The sequence below is a fragment of the Triticum aestivum genome, chromosome 5B (genome assembly GCF_018294505.1).
Source record: "Triticum aestivum cultivar Chinese Spring chromosome 5B, IWGSC CS RefSeq v2.1, whole genome shotgun sequence".
Taxonomy (NCBI): Eukaryota; Viridiplantae; Streptophyta; class Magnoliopsida; order Poales; family Poaceae; genus Triticum; species Triticum aestivum.
The window spans coordinates 579,347,257-579,364,710 of record NC_057807.1 but is presented as its reverse complement, the minus strand read 5'-3'; the positions used below and the strand labels follow the sequence as shown (position 1 = coordinate 579,364,710).

Here is a 17,454-nt window from a genome sequence, read left to right as displayed (position 1 = left end):
ACCGTTAAATGAACCGTGAAACTGGGTCGTTTTGTGGCCGTGACCCCTAACTATGTTTTATGTTTTTTAACTGCGTTTATTTACTTCTTTTAGTCATTTTATTTAAGTTTTTCTGTTTTTTTAATCACGTCCAGCACGGACATGATTTGGGGAGCGGTCGCACGGTGGAGAGTTAATTGCACAGAAGTACCACAATTGAGGAATTGGACGCCGCCGGAGTATGTGGACCTCGTTAGCGACGACGACGACACCGGCGGCCACTGGAGACGACGATGGAGACGGCCACAGCAGGAGTGTGCGGGCGGTGTTTTTTATTTTGTTTTTATGTTAATTAGGGCACTGGACCGTTAAATGAACCGTGAAACTGGATCGTTTTGTGGCCGTGACCCCTAACTATGTTTTATGTTTTTGCCCGAGGGAATGTAGCGGCGACCACTACACCACGACACTCCAGTTGATAAAGTAGACGCTTGAACAATTTTATACTATACGAAGGAAACCATTTTTGTTGCTGGATAACTGTTTCGTTTTTTTAATGCTTTTTTTGTTTTGTATTTCTTTTATCTTTTAAGACACGTTCTGGTCTTCTTCCAGTTTTCATTTTTTTAACTTTTGCGCATCTCTTTTATATATATGTTTTGTAATAAATGGTATAGATTATTTCAATACTTTTGACATTTTTAAAATTTACACCAAACTTTTTTCTATGAGGCATTTTTTCAGATATTGTATATTAAAAAAATGCAATTTATATAACAAAATTGTTCATTGTATATTATACAATTGTTCATATATTATTCAGTATAAATAATTTCAGTGTGTATAACAAGCTGTTCGTATATTATACAATAGTGTTCAGTATGTATTTATAAAATAATTTTCAGTGTGTATTTACAAAAAATATCGCATAATAAATAGTTTAGTATAAATTTAAAATATGTCAAGTACTGAGAAAATGTTCATCGTTTACTACAAAACCTATATAAAAAAGAAATGTGCGTAAATAACAGAAATGGAAAACCAGAAGAATACCCAAGATCTAAAAAGATAAAAGAGAATTAAAAATGATTTTACACAATAATGTTTTAATACATGTCGAACCTTTTTTGAAATGTACATGTATTGAGCTGAAACTGATGCATGGGACACACCTGTCAGGGGCCACATTTCAAAAAAGGCGTCAATTATCAGTGTGTACATTTCAAAACCTATATAGAAAAGAAATACGAAAACCTATATATAAAAGAGATGCACAAAAGTTTTTAAAAGGAAAACCGGAAGAAGGCCAGGACTTGTCTTAAAAGATAAAAGAATTACGAAACAAAAAAACGCATTAAAAAAACGAAACAGTTGTTCGGCAACAAAAATGGTTTCTAATGTATAATATAAAAACTTGTAAGCATCAACTTTATCTAAACTATTGGCGTGGCGCGGTGGTCACCTGGGCTTTCCCTCGGGCAACCCGTCGCGGGTTCGAAACCTCACAGTCGCGCGTTATTTGTTTTTGTTGCAGGTTTTGAGTTTTTTCCGCAAACGAGGCCCTTTGTGTGATTAAATATAAGCCGAGGGGTTTTTCTGTAAAAGAAGACGTCACGTCAGCCCCTGGCAGGCGGGCCCTGCTGTCAGTTTCTCCGTTAATACGAGTTTATATGCCGTTTAGTCCGTTCTGCAACGCTGCGCCCCAAAGTTGGTACTGACACGTAAAAATTACCAAACTTGGTATCAATCTGCTTCCAATGCCCCAATTGTGGTACTTCTGCGTAATTAACTCCACGGTGGACGCACGCACGATCCAACGGATAGAAGTGGACATAGACGAACCTATTGCCATCCCAAAGAGACAAAACCCGACCAAACCGGACGTCCGTTTGGGGTCACGCGGTGAAGTTGGCCTTACACATTATGTTTCGTGTGTCATGGCTTTTTGTTGTTGTTGAGGGGCGTGTGTCATGGCTTGGGAGCGCACCCGAAGCCATGGACCATGGTAGCCGATGAAGTTCTAGAAAAAGATTCAACAGATCTTGCAATCTTGTAGCTTGACTGACCCAACTAAAAATAAAACTTGACTAACCGGAGATGTCAATCACCACAAACCACATAAGCTATACCACACCCGCCAAGTACACACAGCACTACCATTGTAGGAGTATCACAGTATATGGGTACTCGCTCATTGGCTTAGCAGGTCGATGAACTTGTTGAAATTCTTGTGCGACGAGCCGCCGTCGGCGATGCACTCGGACGCCGCGTCCTTGAGCCAGGACGCCCTCTTCCTGATCCCCGCGTCGCCGATGACCCCCTCCACCTTGCTCCTCACCTCCTCCTTGGCCACGATGCCGTCCTCGCCGGGGGACACGGCGAGGCCGGTCCTCCACACGTCGGTGACGTAGCTCCGGTCCAGGAACTGCTCGCAGAAGTAGGGCCAGCACAGGACCGGCACGCCGTTCCTTGCCGCCTCCATCGTCGAGTTCCACCCGCAGTGCGACACGAAGCACGCCACCGCCCGGTGCGCCAAGACCTGCCGGAACCAAACAGACTCACACGTTACGGCACTGCGCAGCTCGTCAAGTGACACGGACGAGCGTGGCGGTTTGTGGGTTTGGCCTGACCTGCTGCTGGGAGCACCAGCTGACGATCATGCCGGTGCCGGCGACGCGCTGCTGGAACTCGGCGAGCCACGCCTTGCTCAGGCCGGGGGTGAAGTCCGGGCGCACCACCCACAGGAACGGCCGGCCGGTGAGCTCCAGCCCCTCGGCCAGCTCCTGGAACTGGCGCGGGTCGAAGATGGCCATGCTGCCGAAGGCCACGTAGACGACGGAGCCGTCGGGCCGCGCGTTGAGCCATTTCAGGCACCTCGCGTCCTCCGGCAGGAAGTTGCCCACGGGCTTCTGGAACTCCCCGTCGGCGAAGAGCGGGCCGACGGGCAGGATGTTGGGGAAGAGCTTGAACGCGCCGGCCTCCGCCTCGTGGAACGAGTTGCACACGGTCATCTCCGCGAGGTCGTTGAACTTGTTGTTGCGGCACACGAGATCGAAGATGATGTGCTGCCCTTCGGGGGCGCCGGCGTTGTTCCACGACATCAGCGACGTGTGCAGCGGCGGCATCCCCGGGGCCAGCTGCAGCGTCTCCTGCCGCTCCGGCCACCCTACAGTACACGGTATTCAATCCCGCCGGGCCGGACAGCCGGTGAATAAATCGATCAGTCCACGGAAGGAGAAGCGCACATACCCTTGTCGTTGAGGACGCCGTCCTGAATGAGCTGGGGGATCTTGAGCATGATGGCGAGGCACGCCGCGGAGGCCGGCCAGAAGGAGGCGACCCGGATGCCGAGCCTCTTGGCGACCTCGAAGGACCAGCCCATGTTGACGTCGCCGACGAGCCACTTCACCCTGGGCCGTCCCGCGTCCTCCATCTCCCCCACGAGCCTCTCCAGGTACCCCGGCATGTGGCGCGAGTAGGCGTCGATGAGCTTGTTGAGGTCCTTGCGGTCCTCGTCGCCGGCCAGCCCGTCCGGGATGGAGGCGAGGTGGATGCCGCGCAGCGCTGCGCCGCCGTCCGGCGCCATGGCGGCGAGGACGAGCGCGTGGTCCACGTCGGTGTTGACGAAGGTGACCTCGAAGCCGTGGTCGACGAGGCGGTGCGAGAGCTCCATGAGCGGCACGACGTGGCCCTGGCACGGCATGGGCAGCACCATCACGTGGCCCCTCGCCATGGCTTAGCCTCTCCCTCTCCGCAGTCCGCGCGCACGGCAGCAGCAGCAGTAGAAAGACGCTGGGAGATGCGAACGCAGTAGAGTGTGTATGTGGCAAGCTGGCGATCACCGGCCGCACACCACAGCCTTATGTGCAAGAACTCCGATAGTGGGGGACAGAAGCTTCCTGCGAAAACTCCGTGGCTTATCTCGGCCGTGAGGTCTGTTGACTGCGTCCTGCAGCATGAAGCCAAACAGTCATTCAAAGCTACAATCAGTCGCTTCTGCACAGTGCAATAATGCATGCTTGGCGCCTCCTACCAGTAAGACAAAGAAGAGGCAGAGCTGCCGCTGATGAAGGTGGCGGTCGCAAGGAGTTTGCTATTTTAATTGGTCAGCGAACCTCTTGTATTTTTTATCATAATATACATATCCAACGACTGATCTGGCCGGTGGAATTCTAACGCCGGCGAACTGCAGTTGAAGAGTATTTTTCTTAAACGGCAGCAGGGTTTATTAAACAGCGCTAGTGCAGACTTTACGCGCCAACAAACTTCAGCGCTTTTTCTGTAACCAGGCAGCATGCACCACGGCATAAAACGGATCTTCAGAATTCGAAATCACACCCTGACCAGCCACATTTCCTAGCCAAAAACCAGACTGGCTTGCCAGACACGAGCGTCGATACATGCGACAAGGGAACGATAAAAAGATACATACGACAAGGGAACGATAGTGAACTCTCTTCAAGAAATGCACAAACAGATCCAGATCTTGGGGAGTGTGGATCTGCGACGCATGCGCACGCAGGCAGGCGTTGAAAACGCCGAGAGCGACAAGGGAGCGATCGGCCAACCAAGCGCCGCGATCATGTGCCGAGTCCAAGCAACTGCCCAGTGCCGTCGCCACGGGTTCTCGCCATCTCATCTGTCTGTCTCCGCGCCATTGGGGGAGAAATATCATATGCGCAGCTACAAATCGGGCAAGATTTTCTTTGGACCAACCGCCGATCGGTCGTGGCTGCATACACGTACAGCGAGTGAGATAATGAAAGTGATTGCAACTCCAAAACACTCAGACGCCAATGAAGCACCATCTTGACTCTTGAGGGTGGATGATACAAAGAAAGCGATTGCAACTTCAAAATACTACTACACGCCAAGGAAGCAAAGACTTGAAGCTCGTGGCTAATTTGCAACACGACCTGGCTATAAATATGCTACGCTACCAGTAAACGATGTCAACTTTATTGAAGTTATTTTGGACTGGTGGTCTGCCTTGTGCGGTTCAGCATGCCGAAGACTACGTTGGAGCCGATCTCTTGTAAAATAGAGGAGTAAACCTTAGTGGAGTATATATTTACTTCACTAAATTTCGGTGGGAGCTAACCAATCCCCTAAATACAACGGAGTATATTTTTGTTCTAACTTATGCAATTCCAGTTTACATTGCAACTACATATTAACACACATATAGAAACTAAACATAAATATGAATGTTTAAGTAAATCACGATTTTTTTTTGGAAATGGAGGCGTGCCCCGGGCCTCTGCATCATGATGATGCATGCGGTCATCTTATTAACAATCCAGAATCGTTATAAAAGTCTTACAGCTCACAAAAACAAAGCAGAAAAGAGTATCAAAAAAAGGAAAAGTACATGCGACCCACGTCAACCAGCACAATGAAGATAAAAAGATAAGCTCTCTAGACTCCTATCCTGTTATGCAAGCGCCATCCGAACCGGTTAAAGATAACCCGAGCTACCATCTCCCATTGGTTGCACCCAGTAACCAAAGGCTCCCTGGAGTGCATATGAGTGAGTAAGGACCACATACGGATCCAAGCTGTAGCTCTGAAGATAACCTGCAAAAAAGTTAAAGTGTGTTGTCTGTTAAAAATTATATCATTCCTGCAGTTCCATATAGCCCATAATAGCGCACATATTCCAATCCGAATACGAGCCGCGGTAATCTGCTTCACCCCAACTAACCACGTCCCAAACAAAGACGCAATATCAACTGGAGGATTAATATTAAAAGCTATATGAATCGTTCTCCAAAGTAACTTGGCAAGTGGGCATTCAAGAAATAAGTGTTGTATTGTTTCATCATGATCACAAGAACAGCACCGCGAAGAACCTACCCATCGCCTCTTAATTAAGTTGTCCTTTGTGAGTATCACTTGCTTGTGAACAAACCACATGAATATTTTAATACGCAAAGGAATCTTAACTTTTCAAATGTGCAGCGACCGTGATGGGGGCCAGAGTTAATGAGATCCATATAAAAAGATTTCACCGTAAACCTCATGTTCGTAGTTAAATTCCATTGTATTGAATCCGGCTGATCGGAGAGTTGAACTTCTATCAATCTCCGAACCAGGTGCATCCAGGCGGTCCATCTCTCACCAACTAACACTCGTCTGAATTGAATGTTCAAGGGAATTGTTTGAAGGACGGTACCCACGTAATCCTCTTTACGTTGCACAATATTATAGAGTGTAGGATATTGGATGGCCAAGGGCGTCTCTCCTAGCCACGTGTCTTCCCAAAATCTTGTTGACATGCCATTGCCAACCAAGAAATTGACGCTACGAAAGAATAAGTCCTTCGTGCGCATAAGTCCCTTCCAGAACGGCGAATCAGTCGGTCTCATGGTAACCTGGGCTAGCATTTTCGAATGCAGATACTTATTACGCAAGATAGACCACATACCCTCCGGCTCAGTCTCTAGTCTGTAAAGTCATTTGCTCATAAGACATTTGTTCTTGATTTCTAAGTTTTCAATGCCGAGACCCCCTTGGTCTTTAGGTCGGCAAATGATATCCCATCGCGCGAGACGGTATTTCCGCTTGGCCTCATCAGACTGCCAAAAGAAGCGTGATCTAAAGAAATCAAGACGCTTGCGAACTCCTTTCGGAACTTCGAAGAACGACAGAAGGAACATCGACATACTAGTCAGTACTGAGTTAATCAGGACCAGCCGACCTCCATATGACATAAGCTTACCCTTCCAGCAGCTAAGTTTTTTTTTCAATTCGTTCTTCAATACATTTCCAATCTTTATTGGAGAGTTTACGGTGATGGATCGATATACCCAAGTAATTGAATGGTAAGGCACCTGCCTCGCACCCAAACAGTTGTCTGTATTTGTGTTCCTCGTCTTTGGCCTTCCCAAAGCAGAACACCTCGCTCTTATGAAAATTGATTTTTAATCCAGACAATTGTTCGAAGAGACATAAGATAAATTTCATATTACGTGCCTTAGCCATATCATGTTCCATGAAGAGAATAGTGTCATCAGCATATTGTAGAATGGAAACCCCTCCATCGACAAGATGAGGAACTATACCCTCTACGTGGCCATGCTGCTTGGCCCTGCCAATAATGACGGCCAGCATATCTGCCACAATATTGAACAGAAGAGGAGACATGGAATCCCCTTGTCGTAACCCTTATGTGTCTGGAAATAGTGACCGATGTCGTCGTTCACCTTGATTCCTACACTACCTTTCTGGACTTGGGTATCAACTTGCTTCCTCCAAGTTTCAGTAAAACCATTCATGCGCATTGCTTGTTGAATGAAATGCCATTTTACTTTATCGTACGCCTTCTCAAAGTCCACTTTGAAAATAACCCGATCTAGTTTTTTTGAGTGGATCTCATGAAGCGTTTCATGTAGAACGACCACCCCTTCCAGTATGTGTCATCCCGGCATGAACGCTGTCTGGTACGGTTGGATCATCGAATGAGCAATTTGTGTCAATCTATTAGTTCCTACCTTTGTGAATATTTTGAAACTCACATTCAGCAGGCAAATGGGGCGGAATTGTTCGATCCGAACAACCTCATCTTTCTTAGGTAACAACGTGATCGTCCCAAAGTTAAGATGAAACAACTCCAAATGACCGTCAAAAAAATTCATGAAACATAGGCATAAGATCATCTTTAATAATATGCCAACATTTCTTATAGAATTCAACAGGAAATCCATCTGGTCCCGATGCTTTATTCGACTTCATTTGGAAAATTGCCTGATAAACCTCTTTTTTAGTAAACGATGCAGGGAGAACATCATTCTCTGCTACCTGTAATTGAGGTACATCATCAATCACAGATTCGCCCAGCGACACCATAGATGAATTAGGGGGACCAAAAAGTTTTTTAAATAGTTAGAAATGTATGCCTTCAGATTTTCATGTCCCACTATTGTCCCCTCGTCCTGTTCAAGCTGTATAATTTTTTTCTTCCTATGCTTGCCATTTGCAACCATATGAAAAAATTGTGTACTGTCATTCCCTTGGACAACCCTCATTGTTTTCGCACGCAATGCCCACTTCAGCTCCTCTTCTCTCAAGAGGGCCCTAAACCTTGCTAAGAGGGTAAATTTTCCTCTTCCAGGGCCGTTTGGGCTTCTCCTCAACTCCCTGCGGGATAGGAGGATCGGTGACCATAGAATCTCTCCCCCCCATCAGGAGAGGCTCAACTGTGTTTGTAATCTCCAAATCCTCCTCATCCTCCTCCTCCGCGGTAGGCAAAAGGTTATTACAAAAATTTGCGAGATCAGCTATTCCTAAATTATTCATATCATTGTCACTCATTGGTTTGATAGATGCAAGATTTCGAATAATTTCGGAAGCCCTCTCTGTTTCTAAGTTAAAATATCATTAATGGATTTGACGACCTCGATTTCATTTGACCCCAAAGAAATTCCTAAGTCGTTTGCCTTATCCACTATTTCATTTTCTGAGAAGTGCAAAAGTGAACAACTTTTATAAAAAGATGCACCTGTAGTAGCCTCGACATCACGAAGCATGGTGGCCCTCTTGGTCTGTGCTAGCTGGAGGTCATCCGCATCTGGCTGTCCCTGGATCCGGTTGCTGACACGCCTGCCAGCCGACACCGGATCCGCAATCCCACCAAAAGTGATAAGCTCCTCTGTGGTCCTCTCCTGAGGAGTAAAATCCCGACTCCCACACCCATTCCCTAACGTCGGTAAAGAAGGAAAGAGCATGGACGAGCAGAACTCAGCCGAAGGGGGTAAGGGGGAAGAAGATCGGAGAGCCACCTGCTCACTAGTCCCTCTTCCCCTCTCCCACTGGAGCCACTCAGCTCATGGCCGCATTGTATGGCAAAGTCATGTGGGGTGAGGGAGTCCTGGATAAGGGGGTATCCGGACAGCCGGACTGTACACAACGTCCGGACTATAGAAGTGTCAAGATACAAGACTCAAGACTTCAACTCGTGTCCGGATGGGACTCTCCTTTGCATGGAAGACAAGCTTGGCGATCGGATATTATATTTCCTTCCTTGTAACTGACCCCATGTAAACCCTAGCTCTCCTGTGTCTATATAAACCGGAGAGGATGGTCCTTAGAAGGCCCATCACAATTACAATCATACCATCATAGGCTAGCTCTTAGGGTTTAGCCTTTATGATCTCGTGGTAGATCTACTCTTGTACTACTCGTATCTTCAATATTAATCAAGCAGGAAGTAGGGTTTTACCTCCATCGAGAGGGCCCGAACCTGGGTAAACATTGTGTCCCTTGCTTCCTGTTACCATCAGCCTAAGACGCACAGATCGGGACCCCTACCCGAGATCCGCCGGTTTTGACACCGACATTGGTGCTTTCATTGAGAGTTCCTCTGTGTCGTCGCTTCAAGGCTTGATGGCGTCTTCAATCGTCAACAACACAGTCCAGGGTGAGACTTTCTCCCCGGACAGATCTTTGTGTTCGGCGGCTTCGCACTGCGGGCCAATTCGCTTCGTCATCTGGAGCAGATCGACAGCTACGCCCCTGGCCACCAGATCATGTTTGGAAACTTGAACTACACGGCGGATATTCGCGGAGACTTGATCTTCGACGGATTCGGCCCTGTGCCAGGAGCGCCGGACAGTCACGACGAGCACGACCTAGACCTGCTGTCGGATAATGCTTGGAACATTATCCCTGCAATAACCCCAGATCTAAATCCGGAATAGGTTGCATTGCCCAAGGACGGAGGGATGGACCCCGCCCCGCAGGCTGCACGCTCATCGTCGGTGGAGCCGAACACAGGTCACATCTCCGTGGAGGCCTGTAACCCTGGGCCCCCGGACTCATATCCAGTTGTTGGCTCACGTCCGCACATTCTCATGCCAGCCGAGCCAGGTTGGGCTCCGGTAATGGAGTTACCGCTGCGGACATCTTTCAGCACTCGCCTTTTGGCGACATGCTGAACTCGTTAAAGTCTCTCTCTCTTTGTCAGGAGGCTCTGGGCCGAACTATGTTCGGCCTGAGTGGGAAGTAGGCGACGAAGGAATTCGCTGCCCACCCACCACCCACTTTGTTGCCACGATCAATGATTTAACCGACGTGCTCGACTTCGACTTCGAAGACATCGACGGTATGGACGACGATGTAGGAGACGTACATGAGCCACCGCTCACAGGACGGTGGACAGCCACCTCTTCATACGATATATACATGGTGGACACTCCGAAAGAAACCAATGGCGATGAGGCAACAGAGGATAACCCCTCCAAGAAGAAAGCCCCGCCAAGGCAATACCGGCACGGGAGACGAAGACAATCCGGACGGTGCCGACGATGAATACAACCCCGAACAACCCGCCTTCGAGCAGGCCGAACAGGAAGATGGGCATGACAGCCCAGATGAACAGACGACAGACGGGTATCTGGAGGAGGACAACTACATGCCTCTCTCCGAAGACGAGATTAGCCTCGGCGACGACGAGTTCGGCGTACCCGAATACCCCGCAGAGCAGGAGCGCTTTAAGCGCCGGCTTATTGCCACTGCGAGAAGCCTGAAGAAGAAGCAACAGCTTGAAGCTGATCAAGATCTGCTCACAAATAGATGGACAGAACTCCTGGCAGCCGAGGAATATGGACTCGAGCGCCACACGGCTGACCGGCCGCCTCGAGGTCGGGATAAATCGGCATATCAGCCCGAATACCAGCCCCCACCCCTGCGTCGGTTTACCACGGCCCGGGGCAATACTCAGGACCTGCGCGATAAACTGGATAACGCTGCGGGACAACCAAGATCGATCTACAGATCACGGGGGTGCACCGCAGAACATGACGATGACCGTCATACCGGATACACTACCAGCAAATCCGGCCGGGCCGAATATAACCAGTTAGACGTAGCAGGACTGCGTCGCGACATAGCCCGGCACAGAGGCGCCGCACACCCCCTCTGCTTCACCGATGAAGTGATGGATCATGAATTCCCAGAAGGGTTCAAACCCGTAAACATCGAATCATACGATGGCACAACAGACCCCGCGGTATGGATCGAAGATTTCCTTCTCCACATTCACATGGCCCGTGGAGACGATCTACATGCCATCAAGTATCTTCCCCTTAAGCTCAAAGGACCCGCCCAACACTGGCTAAATAGCCTGCCCGCAAATTCCATTGGCAGTTGGGAAAACCTGGAAGACGCATTTCTTGACAACTTCCAAGGCACATATGTGCAACCTCCGAATGCCAATGACCTGAGCCACATTACTCAACAGCCCAGAGAATCAGCCAGGAAATTCTGGACTCAGTACCTAACTAAAAAGAACCAAATAGTCGACTGTCCGGACGCCGAAGCCCTGGCGGCCTTCAAGCATAATATATGTCATGAGTGGCTCGCCCGACACGTCGGCCAGGAGAAACCCAAGTCCATGGCAGCTGTCACGACACTAATGACCCGCTTTTGAGCAGGCGAGGACAGTTGGTTGGCTCGCAGCAGCACTACGCCACATTCTGGCACGTCACACGTCTGTGACAACAATGGCAAGCTACGGCGCAATAGACACAAGCGACGGAACAACGGCGACAACACCGAAGACTTGGCGGTCAATGCCGGATTCAGCGAATCCAAATCCGGTCAGCGAAAGAAGCCATTCAAAAGCAACAATTAGGGACCGTCCAGTCTAGACCGTATACTGGAGCGCTCGTGCCAAATTCATGGCGCCCCAGACAAGCCAGCCAACCACACCAATAGAGACTGCTGGGTATTTAAACAGGATGGCAAAATAAACACCGAAAACAAGGACAAGGGGCTGCACAGCAACGATGACGAGGAGCCCCGGCGTCCGAACATGGGGGGACAGAAGAAATTCCCCCCCAGGTGAAAACGGTCAACATGATCTATGCCACCCACATCCCCAAGCGGGAACGGAAGCGAGCACTACGGGACGTCTACGCGATGGAGCCAGTCATCCCCAAATTCAACCCATGGTCAGCTTGTCCGATTACCTTTGATCGTAGGGATCGTCCTACTAGCACCAGTCACGATGGCTCAGCCGCATTGGTCCTAGACCCAATCATAGACGGATTTCACCTCACAAGAGTCCTTATGGACGGAGGCAGCAGCCTGAACCTGCTTTACCAGGATACAGTGCGCAAAATGGGCATTGATCCTTCAAGGATTAAGCCCACCAAAACCACCTTTAAAGGTGTAATTCCTGGAGTAGAGGCCTGTTGTACGGGCTCTATAACATTGGAAGTGGTCTTCGGATCTCCGGATAACTTCTAAAGCGAAGAGCTAATCTTCGATATCGTCCCTTTCCGTAGTGGTTACCACGCATTGCTCGGACGAACCGCATTCGCTAGATTCAATGCGGTACCACACTATGCATATCTCAAGCTCAAGATGCCAGGCCCGCGCGGGGTCATAATAGTCAACGGAAATATGGACCGCTGTCTCCGTACAAAAGTGCACATTGCAGCCCTTGCGGCAGAAGTACAATGCGGCCTCCTCCGCCAAACCACCAATCCGGCGACGACAACCTCAAGCTCCGTCAAGCGAGGGCGGAATACCCCGCAACAGGATCAGCAGGTACGCCAAGAGCATGACTAGCAGTCCGGCCTCTGCTCAAATCCCATCAAAGCAGCATTCGTGCCACGCGTACACAACTATGCACTCAAAATACCATGGGCACAGGCGAAGGCGTAGCAGTGGCTCAGTCAACAGTACGGTATTGCTTCGTAACCTTTTCTTTTACCTTTAAGGACATGGCTTTAGTGCAGCTTCTCCCAAAGAGCCAGATTGTCGGACTCACATAGGAGAGGAAACCCAGGAGGCAACAAGCTTTGGGCACAACAGGAAACACCCAGGTGGAATCTATTTACGATCATTGTTTCTGCTTTATCTATCTGTACGTAGCCTGCCCCTGGATAGGATATGTCAAATAATCATATTTATCTCCGCTTAATGCATTCATTGTAAACATATGCTTAAACGTATTATTCCTCAATGGGAGACCATATATAGCGTCAACTTATTATTCTTATTTGAGCATTTTTTTTACATATGTCTATTTGATTTTGCATCCGTACACTTTGGTACGCTTAGTTTGCTAGGGGCTTCTTATGACACCCCATAATACGGCAAGACAAGTCCAAACACTTTCATTAGTGCGGCATCCTGAACTTATAGCATTATATGCATCAGCTCCGAATCATGTCTTGGGTCTATAGTTGGGATAGCTCGGCTCCCTTGTTTTGGTGTCTTACGTTCCGTTAATTCGGCTAAGGTAGTGTAGGGAGAACTACTGCGATTGTGCCCTGGTTCTTCCGGACGAGCACCTCAGTAGAGAAAGCACAAAACTGACCGGCATGATGTGGCGAGAGCTGGTCGCTGTTCGAGAGGTCTTAAAATCCTTAAAGATTTTTCCGCTTTAGGCGATAAATCGGCTTCGTCCGATCCAGGCGTGTATAACGCCCCAATTCGGTCTTCCGGATTCTAGGGGCTTCACCATAATTTAAAATTGTAGACTTCTATGGCTAAGTGAAGGTTATAAAGCCGCATAGTCCGATTGCCTTGTTCACTGCGCTGGACACCTCCTTAAGGGACCAAACATTTGGATAAAGAGTGTCCGGGTTATCTGTCGTGGTAACGATTCCAACAGTAAGAGAGGGGTAGGATAACGGAGCATGATCTATCGAGGTGCATATGGGTGACACGGTGGTTTTAGCGAGTTCGGGCCTCTCATGATGGAGATAACAACCCTACGTCTCGTGCTCCAGAGAGGCTTTGTTTTATCTGAGTATATATCCGGAGATTACAATGTGTGTGTGTGTGAGAGAAACGGATCCCCATGCCTGAGCTAAGTCCTGAGACTAATGGTGAAAAGAGAGAGAGGTGGAAGAAAAGAGCCCCCCCAAGACTAGTGGTGGGGGTGGCTTATATAGAGTGCGCCACCCCCTCACCTCCTATGTTACAAAGTGGGGCATGAATGCCATAATGCCAGCCCACTACCAAGCTCTCACCATGAGAATGATGTCGACTGCTTTGTTGCCTGCTGGTCTTCGTATATCCGAGTGAGTCGTACGGTCGAGTGGTGAACTGTCATCCGAGTGGATGGTATACTGCTTGGTCAAGTGGACATTATGCTGCTTGTCCGAGTGGATAGTATGTTTGTATGAAATTTATCTGAACCCACATGTTGTGTGGATCCCATGCTTTATGATACTTCGACCCTTCGTGGGCCTACCCGTTATGTGTATCCCCAACATTAGCCCCCGAATCGATTGCGATTTTGCAGAACGAGTTTGTGAAAGACACTACTTGGCCCGAGTGATTACGGAAATACTCGGTACCTGTCATCGTACTTTCAGACAACCAAGGTTTGAACAAAGTCTCAATGGATTCCAGCACTGCGCTTCCGACTGATCTGGGGTAAGTGCCCGAGAGGAGCAACTTGGTGGCATTCGATCATCTCTCGGAACATGTTAACTCGTGATCAGAATATGGATGTCTCATTAAATCCAGGCAACAAGATCGACACATGGACTGCTCTCTCGGTGAGATGCCATTCTTATCCCGGAGGAACGTCAATACGAGTCGGCTCTAGATCCAAACTTATGAGTTTCACGCTTTGAGTCCTAGAAGAAGGCTCGAAACAGGTCCACGGAGGAGCCTTAAACTCACCTTATAGCAATTTTTTTGGAGTGATTTGGAGCTGGTCATGCATCGAGTAACTGATTACTCGGAATTTCTTCACGCCTGGAACGTGTCTTTTTTTGTTGTTTGGCCATCACTCGGACCGAGCGGACCGTTCCGAGTGGATACCATTCCAGTGGGGGCACGCTGAGTGCACCCATTGGGTGTAGTCCCCGAGACTATCATCAACTGCGGGCAGTCGGCGGGAGTCTTAGAGCCTATCTTTTTTTGTTGTTTGGCCGTCACTTGGACCGGGTGGACCATTCCGAGCGGATACCATTCCAGTGGGGGCACGGTGAGTGCACCCACTGGGTGTATTCCTCGAGACTGTAGTCGACTAGGGGCAGTCGGCGGGAGTCTTAGAGCCTATCTTTTTTGTTGTTTGGCCGTCACTCGGACCGGGCGGACCGTTCTGAGTGGATACCATTCCAGTGGGGGCACGCTGAGTGCACCCATTGGGTGTAGTCCTCGAGACTGTAGTCGACTGCGGGCAGTCGGCGGGAGTCTTAGAGCCTATCTTTTTGTTGTTGTTCATCACTCGGACTGGTCAGGCCATACCGAGTGGAGATTACTCCAGTGGGGGCACGCTTAGTGCACTCGCTGGGTGTAGTCCCCGAGACCGCCATCGACTGCGGGAAGTCGGTGGGGGTCTGAGAGAACTAAAACTCTTTTTAGTTGGTACAGATCGAACTTGTTCTTCTCTCGGATTGGTTTCTGTTTGCTTGATACAGCTTCTGAAGAGGAATCAGCAGTCGACCAGTTGGACGATCCTTGAGCAGCATTGATCAGCTCATCAGCAAGGCCCTCAGCAATGGTCTTGACGTTCCTGTCTCAGCTCACCAGCAAGGCACTCAGCAATGGTCTTGACGCTCCTGAGTGTGGCTCGCCTTGGCGACACGCTCAATCTCGTCCTTCTTCTTGATGGTACAACTCTGAAGTGGTGGTCGTGGCCGACCCGCACTTTGCTAAGCCTCTGAGTGGGAGGATTGCTCACCACTCGGTAGGATTTTTCAAACTTAGGCGAGCACTGGACTGCAGCTAAGCCTTTGAGTGGGAGGATCACTCACCACTCGGTAGGATTTTTCAAACTTAGGCGAGTATTGGACTGCAGCTAAGCCCCCGAGTGGGAGGATTGCTCACTACTCGGTAGGATTTTTCAAACTTAGGTGAGTACTGGACTGCAGCTAAGCCCCCAAGTGGGAGGATTGCTCACCACTCGGTAGGATTTTTCAAACTTAGGCGAGTACTGGACTGCAGCTAAGCCCCCGAGTGAGAGGCAGGCTCACCACTCGGTAGGATTTTTTATTTGACTTAGGCGAAACGGATTCGCAACTAAGGCACCCGCTGGGGGATTTTCAAACTTAGGCGAGTATTGGACTGCAACTAAGCCCCCAAGTGTGAGGCAGGCTCACCACTCGGTAGGATTTATCAAACTTAGGCGAGTACTGGACTGCAGCTGAGCCCCCAAGTGAGAGGCAGGCTCACCACTCAGTAGGATTTTTCAAACTTAGGCGAGTACTGGACTACAGCTAAGCCCCCGAGTGAGAGGTAGGCTCACCACTCGGTAGGATTTTTCAAACTTAGGCGAGTACTGGACTGCAGCTAAGCCCCTCCGTGAGAGGCCGCAGGCTCACCACTCGGTAGGATTTTTCTTCGACTTAGGCGAAACGGATTCGCAACTAAGGCACCTGCTGGGGGATTTTAGAACATGTAAAAAATGAACAACAATCATTCGGAAGACTGTAAAATCATGTCTTTTGATAATCAAACTAGAGGGTACTTCTTTCTGAGTTCTCTTCCAGTGGGGCACGCTGAGTGCACCCATTGGGTGTAGTCCCCGAGCCTCTGTCGGACTAGATGAGTCTGGCAGAGGGTTTAAGTCTCCCAGTAAACCTCCATGCAGTCAGGACGGTAAATATCTTTGTTTGAAATTGAGTCAATCGGATGGATCTTCAAGCGCTTAGCATGGTAAATAAGCTCAACTTGGAGCTAAGTCAGTGGGACTGATCTTCGTGCACTTGGCACTATAAATAAATTCAATCTGGAACTGGATCAATCAAGTGATCTTTGTGCACTTGACACGATGAATGAATTCGGCCTTGAAACTGCCGACTATAGAAAAAAGCTCGACACTCCAGGGAGTAATCATTCTAGTAGTAGTTCTTATATTGACCATTAGCTTTTGCAGGAAAGGGGTATCTGTAAGAGTACACGTGTTTCCCGACTGATCGGGGTATGTTGACTGCATGGAAAAGCTTGGTGGCACTCGTATGTCTCCCAGAGGAGATAGACTAGTGGTCCTATGTGGACGTGCCATGAAACCCGAGTGGTGAGGCTAGTGTGTTGGCTGACTCTCCGGAGAGAGGCCACTCATTATCCTAGGGAAACATCAGCACATGCCATCTCTGGTCCAAGTTTGTGAAACTCACGCGGAGCCTAGAATAAGGGCCAAGTGTATCCGTAAAGGAGCATCGGTCCTGAAGATGACTCCAAGTAATGATTTGGGCGATCGTCCGAGTGGACGGTGCTACACTTATAGATCTTCGGCGGACCGAACATGTATGGTCAGAAGAATATTCCTGATGTGATCAACAGGTTAACCAAATGGGCGTAACCCATGAGGGCGACATGGCCCAGGGTTGTGTGAAGCCCCCGAGTGATGCTCGAAAAAGGTAAGCTTGCTACAGAGTGTGGTATGAGGTTTGAACATATGAGTAACTTAGTTGTTCCTGTGTTGGGAGTGTAGAGGTGAGGACATGTCTAATTGATGGTGACGCGCGAGGCGGCCGAGGGGCGAGGACTTGCACAACTGAGTGG

The 17,454-nt window shown here is 49.1% G+C and overlaps 1 protein-coding gene across 1 annotated transcript; it reads right to left on the bottom strand.

Moving 5' to 3' along the window:
• Window positions 1-1,997: 1,997 nt before the first annotated feature.
• On the bottom strand, window positions 1,998-3,878 carry LOC123113370 (UDP-glycosyltransferase 83A1). Its single transcript, XM_044534588.1, has 3 exons — window positions 3,229-3,878; window positions 2,610-3,145; window positions 1,998-2,518 (listed from the first exon to the last, which is right to left on the bottom strand). Exons 1-3 carry the CDS (start codon window positions 3,710-3,712, stop codon window positions 2,171-2,173), a joined length of 1,368 nt encoding a protein of 455 aa, XP_044390523.1. The 5' UTR covers window positions 3,713-3,878; the 3' UTR covers window positions 1,998-2,170.
• Window positions 3,879-17,454: the final 13,576 nt, after the last annotated feature.

Excerpts from the sequence above, each read along its gene's own strand:
- LOC123113370 (XM_044534588.1), bottom strand. The coding sequence starts at position 3,712 with ATGGCGAGGGGCCACGTGATGGTGCTGCCCATGCCGTGCCAGGGCCAC. Across the intron at positions 3,146-3,228 it reads CGGCGTCCTCAACGACAAGG|GGTGGCCGGAGCGGCAGGAG; the intron begins GTATGTGCGCTT and ends CGTGTACTGTAG. Across the intron at positions 2,519-2,609 it reads GCTGGTGCTCCCAGCAGCAG|GTCTTGGCGCACCGGGCGGT; the intron begins GTCAGGCCAAAC and ends TGGTTCCGGCAG.